This window comes from Pelobates fuscus, chromosome 1, assembly GCF_036172605.1.
Source record: "Pelobates fuscus isolate aPelFus1 chromosome 1, aPelFus1.pri, whole genome shotgun sequence".
Taxonomy (NCBI): Eukaryota; Metazoa; Chordata; class Amphibia; order Anura; family Pelobatidae; genus Pelobates; species Pelobates fuscus.
Genome location: NC_086317.1, coordinates 117,358,804 through 117,375,692, shown reverse-complemented (window position 1 = coordinate 117,375,692; position 16,889 = coordinate 117,358,804). Strand labels below are relative to the sequence as shown.

The 16,889-nt window shown below is 38.3% G+C and overlaps 1 protein-coding gene across 1 annotated transcript in view; it reads left to right on the top strand.

The window, feature by feature from the left end:
* The window catches only part of IL1RAPL1 (interleukin 1 receptor accessory protein like 1), a 1,343,461-nt gene extending 1,328,011 nt beyond the window's left edge, over window positions 1–15,450 (top strand). The window contains exons 10-11 of the mRNA XM_063444288.1: window positions 9,174–9,344; window positions 14,503–15,450. Coding sequence (XP_063300358.1) covers window positions 9,174–9,344; window positions 14,503–15,221 — 890 coding nt within the window. The 3' untranslated portion in view covers window positions 15,222–15,450. The remainder of the gene's footprint in view (window positions 1–9,173; window positions 9,345–14,502) is intronic.
* Window positions 15,451–16,889: the final 1,439 nt, after the last annotated feature.

Genomic DNA, 16,889 nt, shown 5'->3' with positions numbered 1-16,889 from the left:
TAGCCAGGTACTGTCGCAACTTTAAATCAATATGGCCTGCCATTAGGCCCATATTCAGGATATCATCAATCTTATTTTGAATACTCCTAGTCGGATCCCCTTGACACTTGGGGTGATGCACATGTGTAAGTGATAGCTCACATGATTATGGAGGTGGGTTTTGTTTAAGCAGCGGTCCCATGACTACGCCGGCAGCGTAGCGCAATTACGTCACGAAGGGGGCGTGTACACTGGTGCACATGCGCACTTGGATGGGGAGGACGCTGGCACATCACCTGGGGTGAGTTACACATGTTTGTTTAATTAGTGTATTACTATGATTATATGCCTATATATACAGCAATGTTTTTAATGATGACATATCCTGATGAAAGTCCACAGGCTGGACTGAAACGTCGATTTTTATGCGATTTCATTAAAAGTTATATTTTAAACTGAAGAAATTCCGTGAGTGCAGCCATTCTATTTTGTATTTGGATATTTGGAGCCCTGGTAATGCACCCGGTTCATTGCAAGAACTGAAGGACAGCTTGAGTGCAAGGTATTATATATGTTTTTGTATTAGGAGTGTGGGCTTTTTCACTCCAACCTATGCACCAGCCAGCTTAAATTATATGCATCTGTGCAATAATTACAGCAATATACTTGCATTTAAAGCCATTAGAAGCAATTTGGCTAATTTTTTAGTAATATTTTTTCATTATGGATGTATTTTTGGAGCAAGCGGGAGCATATTGTACAGAAGCAGAGACTTTATATTTTTCACAAGAGGAGGCTGCTACTATTTTATGGCAACAGTCTGGCACTGACCTACCCCATAATGTGTCTATCAAGGATGTCTATTTTAAACTGTTACGTCTGTATAGAAAACAAGTGGATCTGGACTTGCATGGTACTTTTTTATCTGATTATTTCAAGTCTAAAAGGATTCCAAGAGGCTTCAGAATCCACAATATACCAACGATAGGAAGAGCAAAAGCAACTGTTTGCAGAGACTGGACTCATGTCCTTAATAAGGCGTCTCTGGACCTTATGCTTATCATCATCAAAGACGTTAAAACAGATTTAATAGACACCAACTTGAAGATTACTCAACTAGAAACCGAACATGCTGTACTACTGGCATCATCGGAGGGTATCAAATCGGTGCATAAACTCAAGGAGGAAATCCTAAAATACAAGACAGATTTAATACGATTCAAGAAGCAGAAGTTTGAAAGAGTAACTCAGGACTACTTGGATCACAGAGTTTATGGGTGGCTGACCGGTAGGATGAATACTCAGAGACCCAGGAGGCAGCGTAGGAGGATACAGCGTCCTCCAATTCATACTATTGATATAACTTCGGGTGAGTCAGCCTCAGATACAGATACTCAACAACAGAGCCATACAGCACCTTTTTTAGACACCACGGGGAGTGGTGCAGTAACAAGGAGCCAGGACAGAGGAAGCGGAGATCTAGAACAAGGAGGGGGCATAAAGGGAAGAAGGGGAGCACTGGGGAAACCACCGCTCAGGAGATAATCCCCATATTTAATTTGTCCCACAGGCCTTTGGATGCAGCTGAAATAGACCTCCTAAGTAGGGGTCTATCGTTTGTGCCAACATCAAGGCCGGACCAGTTCAAGTGGAAGATTGAACTGCACAAATTTGGGAGAACAATGAGATTAAAAGATTTTTTTTCAGCCCCACGTACAATTACAGAAAACAATACAGATGGCACTGGAGGGACATTCCAGAAGAAATCCAACTTCGACCCAGTATCAAATAAAGCCTCCATTAAAACCTTCTTGTCGGTTGTGAATCAGGATGCAATTGGATATATGCAGCAGGATACTAAAAGGAAACAGAACGTAACAAAACAACAGAGAATGATCATCAAAAAATTGGCTGAAGACCCCTCAATAATAATACGTTCAGCAGATAAAGGAGGAGGTATTGTGGTGTTGGATTATACCTATTACGCCACAGAATTAAAATCCCAATTAGCTGACCGGAATACATACAAGCTATTGGAAGGGGATCCGACTAGGAGTATTCAAAATAAGATTGATGATATCCTGAATATGGGCCTAATGGCAGGCCATATTGATTTAAAGTTGCGACAGTACCTGGCTAGGCAACATCCACGCACGCCCATCATATATACGATCCCTAAAATTCACAAGAACGCAAACCAACCACCAGGCCGCCCTATAGTTTCGGCAATAGGGGGCGCTTTAGAACCTATTGCCAAGTGGCTAGACCACCTCTTTCAGAACCCAGTAAGACAACTGCATACCTGCACCAAAGATACTCCATCTCTCATCTCGAACATCAAAGAGATTCATTTTGAGGAGCACAAACCCATACTTATCACTATGGATGTACAAAGCCTATATACTATTATACCGCATGAAGAAGGCGTAGAAGCCATGCGACAAGTATTGGTACGATCTACAGTATATAGAGGCCCGCCCATAGAGTTTGTGCTGGAACTCCTTACCTTTGTACTTCAGAATAATTACTTCAGATTTGAAGACAAGTGGTACCTCCAAATAGCAGGAACTTCAATGGGGTCACCCATGGCACCCATGTACGCTAACGCGTACATGTTCATCTATGAAGAAACACATATTTTGGAACGATATGGTAGCAGTATTACATCATACCATAGATTTATAGATGACCTGCTCATTATATGGAATAAATCAAGAGAGGATGCAGAAGAGATGTTTGAGAACCTTAACCAACTACCATCACCAGTTAGGTTTACGGCAGAGATAAGCAGTGATAAAATACATTACCTGGATCTCCAGATTGAGGTGGGAGAAACAAGTTTGCAGTATTCACTTTACACGAAATCAACAGATAGAAACACTACCTTGCATTACCAGAGTGCACATCCAAAAGCCCTCAAGGACTCGCTACCAAAGGCACAGTTTTTGAGAGTGATTAGAAACAACTCGGATACTCAAATCATGGGAAATCAACTTTTAGAAATGAAGACCAGATTCTTACAAAGAGGCTACAGTAGCCGTATTCTCGACAGAGCGCTTCAAGAAGCACAGAGTGCACGCGCCGACGAGAGGAAGGAACAGGAGTCTACACAACTAGTTTTTCCCATGATGTATCAACCCGTGTCACCACAAGTAGCAGCGTCGGTCAAGAAAAACTGGAGAATCCTGACAAGTGATACAACATTGCCAAAGGAATTTAAAAAAGCACCATTAATCTGTTTTAAAAGAAATCAAAATTTAAAGGACTTGCTAGTGCGCACGGATCCCGTAGCGAGTTACCATGGTACATCTAAAGAACAGATAAGGGGATCAGTTAGATGCCTTGGATGCGTCACATGCAGTCATATGATTCCGGCCAAACAATTCAATAACCCACATAGCAACAAAATCTATACCATCAGGTTTACAATAACGTGCAAAACAACGCACGTGCTATATAAGTTGAATTGCCCATGTGGCCTGTGTTATATTGGCAAAACTGAAACTGCCATTTGTGAACGCATCAGGGGGCATCGCTCCAGTATCCGACTGGCCTACAGGGATGGTCGAACAGACAAACCAGTGGCAAAACACTTCTTAGAGTTTGGACACCCCTTGACCACATTAAAATTTGTGGCAATTGACCATATCCCATTGTCGAGAAGAGGGGGTGATCGGGGAAAGATACTTCTTAATAAAGAGGCTTTCTGGATTCATGAATTAGATACTGTTTCACCTAAAGGGTTAAATGAATCATTACCATTATACTCGTTTCTGTGAATAACAATAATGATATTCTATTGCTCTAGGTTACTTGCTCCAAATATTTTTATGTTTAAACTTCATGCATTGATGTTTTTTTATTTTTTTTTTTTTAAGTGCCGACATGCGAATGGTGGCAGAAGTCAGGGACTTATGGTACAGTAAGTACATGATAATGCTGTTCAATAGCAATAACCTTTTTTTGATAAAAAGATATATACATGTTAACTGAGTACTCATTTACGTATGAGTTTAGTTGAACCCATATATAATCCCCTGGTACCATGAGTGCCTAGTGCCATCCATTCGTATTGTCTAGCTATCTAATATATTTTAATATAAATTGATGTGCTGATATGTATACTAGATAGGATCATTATGTGTTTTCACGTTGACACTTTGATATTCACTTTTGTTTGGTTGTTTTATTTTTTTTGCACTTGTCACTTTAAATACATACAGTATTCATATGCACAGACCTCTATAATGGAGGCTTAATGACACGTTGTTTCTATGCAGGAGTGCTGGGAAGCACTATAGTAGCAATTTATAATTGCCCTTAATATTATGCACTAGATGGTTTATATGTAAGTAAGATAATTTTCTCACTTAGCACTTTCACATCATGCAGTTTAGTTTTTATATATTTCATCCATTTTTCATTGATCACTCTATGTGTAGTTGTAAACAGTGGTAGTTTACATCACTATGGTGATGGAAGTTAGAGACACCACGTTGCCATAACAACGCTGATAAACGCGGCGTGATGACGTCACGTTGGAGGCGGGCATAATGACGTGTGTGCGCACATGACCGGATCACGAGCCGGCAACATAATATTGACACTTGGGGTGATGCACATGTGTAAGTGATAGCTCACATGATTATGGAGGTGGGTTTTGTTTAAGCAGCGGTCCCATGACTACGCCGGCAGCGTAGCGCAATTACGTCACGAAGGGGGCGTGTACACTGGTGCACATGCGCACTTGGATGGGGAGGACGCTGGCACATCACCTGGGGTGAGTTACACATGTTTGTTTAATTAGTGTATTACTATGATTATATGCCTATATATACAGCAATGTTTTTAATGATGACATATCCTGATGAAAGTCCACAGGCTGGACTGAAACGTCGATTTTTATGCGATTTCATTAAAAGTTATATTTTAAACTGAAGAAATTCCGTGAGTGCAGCCATTCTATTTTGTATTTATATATATATATATGTATATATATTAATATCAAAATACTGTTAGAATAAAATTACATATATATAAAAAATTATAAAAAAAATTACTTTTTTATTAACATATTATTTCTAATTTATAATATATATATATATATATACATAATAATAATAATAATAATAATATAATAATAATAATAATAATAATAATATAATATAGTTATTATATATTTTGTATATATATATATGTGTAATGTAATTTAAATATAAGTGTATATTAATATACGTATATATAAATATAAAAATACACTTAGTATGACATTATATATATATATATTATATATATGATATAAATACATATATTATATATAGATATAATACATGTATATATCATATATATACATATATATATATATATATATATATATATATATTACACTTATTACTTTATTTTAAAACTTTATTTGTGAGCACAGACAGTCCCCCTGCAGGCAGATACACAGGCACCTATTGCGGTCATGTGATCGAGCGATCACGTGGCCACGGGGTCCTGATCTGCCATGGGGAGACTGCCCGGGCAGACAGGCAGTCCCCCTGGACCGAGAAGAATGCTGATTGCCGGCGGGGGACCGACGGAGATCAGGTAAGTACCCCCAGACCGTTATGACGGTTCAGGACCGCCATCGGTCCTCAAGGGGATGTTTACGATGAAGATCCTGAACCGTCATCGGTCGTCAAGGGGTTAAATATATGAAATTAAAAAAATGAAAACCAATTGCACTAGCAAATAGACACAAAATATATTTTTAAAGGGACACTATAGTCACCAGAAAAACTACAGCTTATTGATTTTGTTCTGGTGAGTAGAATCATTATCTTCAGGCTTTTTGCTGTAAACACTGTATTTTCAGAGAAAATGCAGTGTTTACATTACAGCCTAGTGATAACTTCACTGGCCACTCCTCAGATAGCTGTTAGAGATCCTTCCTGGGTCAAAGCTGCCTAAAATGCTTCCAAACATTCAGTATCTCCTCCCTCTGCACGCAGACACTGAACTTTTCTCATAGAGATTCATTGATTCAATTCATCTCTATGAGGAGATGCTGATTGGCCAGGGCTGTGTTTGAATTGTGCTGGCTCTGCCCCTGATCTGCCTCATTGTCAGTCTCAACCAATCCTATGGGGAAGCATTGTGATTGGATCAGGCCACCACTTCTGATGATGTCAGAGGTCAGAGGAAGTTCACAGGCAGAGGCAGCAGCTTCAGACTTGAATACAAATACGATTATACTATATTTAGGGAGGCAAAGGGAGCCAAGAGGCCAGATAGTGGTTTTAACACTATAGTGTCAGGAATACATGTTTGTGTTCCTGACCCTATAGTGCTCCTTTAAGGTATTTTTTATTCTAATTCTAGTAATGATTTTTATTTGTACATCAGAGTACATATGAACTCAAGTCTAGACCCTGTCTAAGACAACATAGATTCGGATTGAATCCTAGATTTTTATTTGTATATCAGAGTACAGATGAAATCAAGTGTAGACCCTGTTTAAAACAACATATATTTGGATTGAATCCTAGAGGGCTATTCACTAAGGTATTCATTTAAAGCAAATTTCAAATTTAAGGTCAAAGTAGCAAAACTAGAAGCCATGCTGAAATAAACATTTTTATCATTGTGGCTATTTTGACACTATATATTTTGAATTCACTCACTTTGGTTATCACCCTACCAGTGAAGTAATAACAGGAATGCATTTATCATTTATGTAGCACCAACTTACTTTGCATGTCTTTACAACTGTAGAAAGGGGATGCATAGATGTGAAAAGGTCCATGCCCAAACCAGTTTACAATCTATGAGCATTTGAGGGAGGCTATATCATTAAGTGCCATGCCCACAGACATTTACTGGTAAGGGGGTCTTATCAGGATTTAAACCGAGTTAAAGTTGATACCATTGCTACAACCAGCAAAAATAAGACATGCACATATGTTGATACCCAAGGGAGAGACATGTGTACCTTCTCCCATTGCATCTCTAATTTAAGGGAGGTGCCATGCACAGTGAGCTTGTTAACTAATATATGTGGGATGACTCATTAAAGGACTTTAACAGTCAATTTGTCTATTATAGGGAATGTGTTATGTGTCAGTTCACAGAAACCGATTTGCAATTTAGATTATTTCCTTTGAGGCCAGGCACACAGCTGGCATGTACAAGAGTACAAGCTTGATGTGGGCTCCTGGCAGATGAAGTACCAGGATCTGAATAGGAAAATGGCAGGAGCTGTGAGGGACAGGCTCAAGTAAGTAAAACTCACCTTCCACTTCAGTACATCACCACCAGACACAAAGCAGAGCAGTCACCACCAGGAATCCTTTCAAAAAAATGCAAAGACACCAGACAGTGACAGAGCTACCTTTACAGGCCTCTTACTTTTTAATATCTTGGTTGACAGTTAACAGCCAGGAGCCAATTTTCTGCTAAAGGTTAATAATTGTACCTCCTGTTATACAAATCCAGAATGCTGAGGAGATCCCCAACAAAATAATTCCAAACATGACTAGTGTGCCTTATGTCATATGGGTGAACTGAGGAAGTCAGCTATTCTAAGTTGCTGGTAGGTCTTGTAAGCTATCCTTGTAAATCGACAAATTGTAAAATTTTGGTGAAAAGATCATTTCTGAGTCAGCCAAAATATTGTTGTACATTTTGATATAGATTGTTGTTTAAATCAGCAAAAAGATGAGAGGGGAGCTGTAATCATCCTAGACTTACTACAGTTATCACTACACTCCATCTTGTACCTACTTCGGAACCAGCTTGAAAACTTGAGATGGGTGCATAGTGTAAAAAATCTATAACGTGTAAATAAACCATGTGCTTACTAGGGAAATGGTCAAGCTCTGAGTAAGTAGACATTTTCCTTGCTGGAGCCAGCTGGGGAACAAAAGACACAATTCAATACTAGCAAAGTGAATGACTAATGGTTTCTGTTAATTTATCCCTTTTTATCTTTAACTGTTTATTGATTTAATTAATTTGTTTATTATTTATTTTTTATTCATTCATTATGACTAATTTTGTTCATATCAAATATTCATTTATAAAGTTTGGCCTTTGTCTGGTAAAGAATTCTCAATGTTTGATTGCATGGATATTTTGCTAGCTTATGTTTGTGGGATTTTTTTTCTTGATTTTCTTGGAGCAACCTGAGGGACTCCAATTACAAGCTGCCTTGGTGGTGACAACTTTTGATACTAGACTTAAGTTTTTGTGGTGTTAAGTAGGGTTTTTTAATAATTATTTTTGATCAAGTGTGGACAAATAGTGATTTTTGACCCATTCACCCTAGAAACAGGTCATGGTCATGTTGAAATAGTGGGGACAGTGACAAATTGTGAATTCATGTTTAAATATCTAAAGCACAAAATTACATTTTTATTCCCTTATATGTGTTAAATAATGAATTGTGTCTGAAATTAGGAGTATATAATGCTTGATTTTGTTTTTAATAATCTAATACTAAATAAGAACCATATGGGGAGGTTAATAAAAAGTTAAAGAAAAAGAAAGGCATACAGTGTTCAAATATTGTTTTCACTATTTAAAAATCATAATGATTGACTCATTTATGCATTCTAAGCAGGGTATATCTGTCATAGTGTAATATAGTATCAAACACGTTTCTTAAATTTGAAGTATACATAGGAAGGTAGCAGGCTGCCAAGGTTTCCAGGCTTACACAATCCTTTTCTTCATCTTTCACATCAACTGTAGCGTGTGTTGCATTACAACACCCTCTCTAATCCTGCCCCTTTCAGTCTGATTGGATCCTTCCTTATGACGGAAGACAAGCTTCAATTAAGTTTAATGACTTTACATCACATAAACCTAAAGTAATGTCGGTGCTTATAATAGTCCTTTACATTTTATATTCACTTTGAATTGACCTTCAATTCCCAACTTTTGTGAATAACCCTGTGGGTTTTAACTTATAAAACACCAACTTCAGCCTATGCTTTCCTAATAAACTGTTATATTGGATAGCAAACCAGATTACAACCTGTGGAGCTTAATTGAATTGCTAAAGCCTAAAAGCTATGGAGTCCATGCTTGCATAGGTGTTTTCATACTAGATTATAATAGATGCATTTTAAGAAACTGGTAAACTAAAATGATAGATAAACAATTAGTTCAGTAGATCTAATAAACAGTATATCATTTGATTATTTCAGATAACAAAGATTTTGATGCATATTTGTCGTATACAAAAGTGGACCCTGATCAGTGGAACCAAGAGACAGGAGAAGAAGAAAGATTTGCACTGGAAATTTTACCTGATATGCTTGAAAAACACTATGGATACAAACTGTTTATACCTGACAGAGATCTAATTCCTACAGGAAGTAAGTACACCCTTCATTCAGACATTTTGTTCCTCCCAAGTGATACTGGTATTTGTCTATATGTGGGTTGTGTGCTAGTTCTACTACTTTGGTAAGAACCCAGCTCTGTGTGTATTCCTTACTGACACAGGCTAGGAACATGTCGATCAGCAAAACTAGTCTTTATTATAACTAGGCTGAGGCTTCACAAAGATCTGGTGTGCTAGTCTAAATGTTGCTAGTATGCAAAAAGCAATATTCCCCCAAAAATGTAATAATGATTTATTAGCAAAAGTCTTAATTGTGGCAAAATAAAAAAAGTTTGGCAAAATAGCATATCTGGAAATCAAAGATTGGCTATTTTCTATTAGATTTTGCCATTATGTTTTAAATCAAAGTTTGGCAAAAAAAAAGTGCTAAGTGAATTTTTAACTAGAAAAAAAGAGTTTAACCCCTTAAGGACCAAACTTCTGGAATAAAAGGGAATCATGACATGTCACACATGTCATGTGTCCTTAACCCCTTAAGGACCAAACTTCTGGAATAAAAGGGAATCATGACGTGTCACACACGTCATGTGTCCTTAAGGGGTTAAGGGGTAAAAGGGCCACTATAGTCACCAAAACAACTTTCGCTTAATGAAGCAGTTTTAATGTATAGAATATGCCTCTGAAGTTTCACTGTTTAATTCAATTCAATTTAGAAGTTAAATCACTTTTGTTTCTGTTTAGGCTGCTCTAGCCACACCTCCTCTGGCTGTGACTGACACAGCCTGCATGAAAACAAAATGGTCTCATCTTCAGTAAGATGTAAGCTACTTTAAAGGTTTTTATCTCCTGCTCAGTTAATTACACACAGGAAAAAAGTATAGAACAGTGTATATAAGGCTCTTAACAGTGATATTAATGATTTTGATTGTCATACCAGCCGCTATTGCACACTCAGTGGATATCCCAAAAAATTGACAGTGAACGAACTTGGCGTTTGGGTGATCAACCCCACCTCCCAGCACACAGAGTCCAAAAAGTGCAGCACTTTAAATGTGTTTACACTTACATATAGGGGATTTTTCCTTTTGCAAGGAATAGAAAAATATATAATAGTGTAATATATTAATTTACAGGTGTATATTAAAGGTGAGTATACAGATAAACTAACATTTTTTAGAGCCTTTTTTGATATCAGCTCTAAACAAAAGGAGAGTTTGGACCTTTTAGGTGGCACCAGGGAACCTGTTTCTGTATTTTTTCTCCCAGCAGCAATATGGAGATAAAGCAGAAAGAAAAAAAGCAATCTCGGTGTGGCTATTTCAATAATTAATATATATTAAAATAAAATTGTCTGCTCTCCTTGCTTGGAGCCTGTTAGATAACTGGCTCCAAAACTTTCACTTAGTGTCAAATTATATTTATACTTGTATTTTCAATTTGTTTTTATTTTGTTTTATTTGTAATAAATTTATACTTTTTAACTTAAAAGCCCACCTTTTTACCTACATCTTGAACTTCTGGTTCCAACAGGGAAGTGTCACCCTAGGAATTTGACACTAAGTGAGAATTTTGGAGCCAGTTATCTTACTCTTTTAAGAGAATTAAACACACAAATATGATTTTTGGCACACACAGTAAGTGTGAGAACAATAGATAAAATAATCATCAACGTGTATTCACTTAGAACTGAATGATAGTGAACGGAATACTAAATTGAGAAAAATAAGTAAAAATAGCCTAGTTGGAAAAGAAGCTGAATTAGAAAATATATCCAGCAGCTATTTGCACCAAAAAATTACAATGTTGAATTTCTGTTCACTATCATTCAGTGTTAAGTGAATAGAATCTTAACATTAAATCTTATTTATAGCTACAGTCTGCTCCATATGGAGTATTTCCTCTGAAACACTGTCTCAAATACTTGAATCCCGTGGGCACTTTTTAGGACCATATTGCCATAAAAACTTGACTTTGTCCCCAAATGTACTGTCAAATATGTAGTCATATGTCATCCTTCATATTGCTCAATGTATATTGTTCTATATGTATTCCGATTTTTCCAAACCATATAGAACCAATCTATTGCCTGATTTGTGTAACATTGAAATTGACTTGTTGTCAATACACTAAAGTGCCTCCAAGATATTAATTTTGTCTGGACGAAATGTGACAGGTTGACAAAAAAAAATAGTTTCTGTAATTATTTTCATTATAAATTAAAGTCTAAACTGTCCTGCAGCTGCATTTTTCAGCTGTTTAGCAGATAACTCCCTTAATACTCTTGTGACATTGCCATATTTAAAGGTGCCAAATTAGGGAACTAGTCAGTAGATAGCACCTGTTTGGTATCCTTATGGCAATCACACAAGGATTAGGTAGCTATCTCATAGGCGTGCGCACGGGGTGTGCCGGGTGTGCCTGGGCACACCCTAATCCCTGCGGCACGCACTATGGATGGAGTCCTGCAGGAACAGCGTTCCTGCACTTTTCTTTTAGCAGGAACGCTGTTCCTGCAGGCACTCAGCGCCCCAAATGCCCCCTTCCTCCCCGTGTTCCCCCGTCATGGGGGGACAAGAGGTGATGGATCCCTCCTCTCTCCATCTCAGCCGCGGCGAGGGAGCTGTGTGCTCTCTGCTCCCTCTCGCCGCGCGGGCTGTCTGCTGTAGCTGGGAGCCAGAATATGACGTCATATTCCGGCTCCCTGCATCTGCAGACAGCCCGCGCGGCGAGAGGGAGCAGAGAGCACACAGCTCCCTCGCCGCGACTGAGATGGAGACCGGCAACCGCCCCACTGCACCCCAGGGACAAGTCCACACCAGCTCTCCAGGTAAGGAGGCTGGGTGGACATTTTTTTATAAAAAAAAAATAATTTGTGGGTGTGTGTCTGTGAGTGTGTGTGTCTGTGTGTGTGTATGTGAGTGTGTGTTTCTGTGAATGTGTGTGTGTGTGTGTGTCTGTGAATGTGTGGGTGTGTATGTGAGTGTGTGTGTGTGTGTGTATGTGAGTGTATGTGTCTGTGAATGTGTGTGTGTGTGTGTGTGTGTCTGTGAATGTGTGTGTATGTGAGTGTGTGTGTGTGTGTCTGTGAATGTGAGTGTGTGTGTCTGTGAATGTGTGTGTGTGTGTCTGTGAATGTGTGTGTCTGTGAATGTGTATGTGTCAGTGTATGTGTGTCTGTGAATGTATGAGTGTGTGTCTGTGAATGTATCTGTGAGTGTGTATACGCATGTATGTATATATGTATGTGTATATATGTGTGTATATATATATATATATATATACACATACATACATACACACACACGAGTGTATATTATTTTTTGGGGGGGTGGGAATCTTGGTAGAGTTCCCACACATTATTACACAGGACTTGTACCCTCCCGATCTCCCCTGTCGGCTGACACAGAGCCGGCGCTATCTGAGTGCCGGCTCTGCTCTAAGCCTCCATGGGCCGGCAGGGAGATCAAAGATCTACCTCACCGGCCCACAGCAGCATGGAGGGAGGCAGGAGAGGACCCAGGGAGCTCTAGACAGCAGCTCCGCTAGGTTCCTCTTGCGATATCTGAGCGTTGCCGCAGCAACGCTCAGATCTTGCGAGAGTTAACTCTAGCCCCGCAGGCTAGAGTTCACTCTCCACTGGACCACCAGGGATGGCACATAGTAGCAAGGATCCCCCCTCCCTACATAAGGTCAGAAGGGAGGGGGGATTTTTACTAATCTGCCCCCACCTCCACAATCCCTCCAAACATTCAGCACACACACACACATACAGCACCTACACACATACAGCACCCACACATACAGCACCTACACACATACAGCACACACACTGCACCCTCACACACAGCACACTCACACATACAGTACACATACAGCATCCTCACACACACAGTACACTAACCGCACCCTCACAAATACACACAGCACCTTTACAAACACACAACACCCTTACACACAGCACACTAACAGCACCCTCACAAACACACACAAACCGCACCCTCACAAATACACGACACTCACACAAACAGCACCCTCACAGGACAAACACACACACACACAAGCAGCACCCTCACAAACATACACACACAAACACCCTCACCGACACATTACACTAACAGTACCCTCACACACACATCACACTAACAGCACTTGCACACACACACACACAGCAGTGTATGTGTGTGTGTGTGTGTGTGTATATATATATATATATATATATATGTATATATTACACACACACATATACATGCAGCGTGTGTTTGTGCTTTAGGGTGCACACCCTAATGCAATAGGCTGCGCACGCCTATGAGCTATCTACTAAGAAGCTGAAAGACCACAATTACAAAAAGCCCTTAATTTTTGTCTTCCAAACAACTTTACTAATATTGAGTGCAAATACTTAGTATTAATAAATAAGGGTGGTTAAATCCTCTCTCCTACACCTACCAGCCCAGACTCATGTAGTGGCATGTATACAAAATATGTCTACTCATAGGAAAAGTCTAGTGACTGGGCAGCTATTGTTTTCCCAGTTGCTATTCCAATAAAGGTAGACCTGACCCATGATGGGGCACCAAGTCAATGAATTAACTAGGGGTAGTTACTCCACCGATAGCCACAGGTGGGGGCTATTGAATAAAATGAATGGGGGGCTTAGTGTTCCCTCCTGTCTCCACAGATTGTTGGCAGAAGGGGACTCTAACATTAATAATGGGGACAAAGTGTCTCCACAGCCCTATACCCATGGACAATAGGTCCAACCTTCAACGTTTTTATTTTACTTGGGGTCCCACCCACCACCACTATGCTCCCGCTCACCCCCAGTTAATTGATGTATTAAGTCCCCACAATGGAGGTATGGGGTGCTGCAAGTATTCGGTCCGGATCTCTCCGAGAACTGAAGACAGATAAATAATCTAATTTATTGCTTTGCAGTAATATAGACCCCAGATATCAATTTCCCTGGAAAAAATATATCCACCACTATTATTGAAAACAATAAAAAACATCTGAAGGAATTATATTTGTTTTGTTTTCAGGCCTTGATGTCTTTAAAAATACCATGTTTACTGTTAAATAGTTGAGGAGTTGAGGAGTTGGTTACCAGGTAATTAGAAGTTTAATGCAGATGTAAGTTATGGTCTATAAATTAATTGGAATCATAATTTCTTATTTTTTTCTTATTACAGCATACATTGAAGATGTTGCAAGATGTGTGGATCAAAGTAAACGATTAATCATTGTTATGACTCCCACTTATGTCGTAAGGAGAGGTTGGAGTATATTTGAGTTAGAGACCAGGCTAAGAAATATGCTGATCACTGGAGAAATTAAAGTGATACTAATAGAATGCAGTGAATTACGTGGGATTATGAATTACCAAGAAGTGGAGATGCTGAAACACACTATCAAGCTATTAACCGTAATCAAGTGGCATGGGCCTAAATGCAACAAGTTGAATTCAAATTTCTGGAAACGTTTACAGTATGAAATGCCTTTTAAGCGAATAGAACCCATCACACATGAGCAAGTTTTAGATGTCAGTGAACAGGGACCTTTTGGGGAACTGCAGACGGTTTCAGCAATTTCAATGGCTGCTGCCACTTCCACTGCCCTGGCTACTGCCCATCCCGACATCCGCTCTACCTTTCATAACACTTACCATACACAAATGCGACAGAAACACTATTATAGAAGCTATGAATATGACGTACCTCCTACTGGCACCCTGCCTCTTACCTCAATAGGTAACCAGCATACCTACTGCAACATACCTATGACACTAATTAATGGACAGCGGCCACAGACAAAAGCAAACAGGGAGCAGCATCCAGATGAGGCTCATACAAACAGTGCTATTTTGCCGCTTTTGCCAAGAGAGACCAGTATTTCTAGTGTCATCTGGTGACAGGAATGGTAGGGGCACAGCAGCCCCACACAGCTAGAAGCGGGAATTGCAGTCTGGTGCCTGGATTTTCATCCTCGACTGCTGCTGTTAAACATGCATTACAATCGTAAAATTTTGAGGAAAAACAGGGTCTTGTACATATTTTTGCAATTTATTTGTAGCATCAGTGTCTTCCTGTTTTACCCATGTCTCTTGCCATTACATTTTTGACTTTGTTTTATATGTTAATGAAAATTGTCTAGTTAAATTTTTTAATGAAAAGACTGATGTATAGATAGGAAACATTCTTTATTCCTTCGCTTTAAGTATAGTTTTAGAATGGTTTTGATTTTTTTTGTTGTTGTTATCATTAATTTTTTATGGAATGCTTGAACAAGTCATTGTCACTGGATTTAAAGCAACATACATTTTGTTGGCTTTTCTGGCAATCTACATTCATGATGCCCAGTCTTCAGTGTCAGAATTGGGAAGTATGCAAGATCAAAGAACTCATATTTTTTTTACGATAACCTGGCAAACAAGAGCAAAAGTGCTCAGTTTTATTTTCTATTTTTGCCCCTCCTTCCTGATGGCAGCATGCTTGGTTACACTTCAAGATGGTCTGATTGTCTAACTTTTAACTAACTTAAATGTTTGTCAAACAACAAGATACCTGGTCTGTATTTATTGCTTTGCAGTAACATAGAACCTAGATAGCAATTTTACTGGAAAAGTAAAAGTTTTTATCCACCATTGAGTTTTATTTGTTTTGTTTTCATGGCTTGATGTCTTTTTTTTTTTTATAAATAGATTTTTTTTTGAAACTTTTTTTTAAGCAAAAAAAATAATACCATGTTTATTGTTAAATTGTTCTTGACTTTGAAATTACACTTGATATTCTCCAGTGCTCTGCGCGACAGAACAAAAGCTACATGCATTGTTGAAGCTATCTTTGGATGGTGGAATCCATACCAAAGTGAGGAAGAACCTGCACTAGGACAGACTCCTGTAACCTTTTGAAAATTAAGTTTGCCTTATTGATTTAAATTTTACCAAGAACTAGATTGTTAACGGCTTAAAGGCAATTAAAATTAGTACTCAGGAGGTATTAAGAATAACAGATGTGAATACCAACATGCATACGCCTTTCCAACAGATTTCTTGTTTATAATATGATCAGACCTAAAATGTTAAACTCATTTTATTGAATAAAGAACATGTTTATTTTTAAAATATGCTTCTATGTCGTAAAGGTGCATTATGATTGTTTACTACTACAAAAAATGGGTGAAAATGCATACGTTATATATTATTGCAATGATTATAAGAATCTAATCTCATCAAAAATATAGATAGTAAAATAGGTAGACATTAATAATATGTTATTAGATAACAAGAGAAGATCAAAGAAATGACATGCATAGAAAGCGACAGGATTCTCAAATAAATCGAAACTGAAACACATAAGTTATCTATTTATCTATCATCGGTCTATATAATTATTTTTTGAACCATTATTTTTTATTATTTTAATTTTGTCAGAAAACCAATTAATATTATTATTATGTATTATTAAATACATTACATTATGTTAGTATTAATTAAAACCTACTTTTCTAATTATGTGCCTAGGTAACACATTGTTTTTGACTGGTTTTATATATTTTCCAGCATCCTACAAAAGTAGTA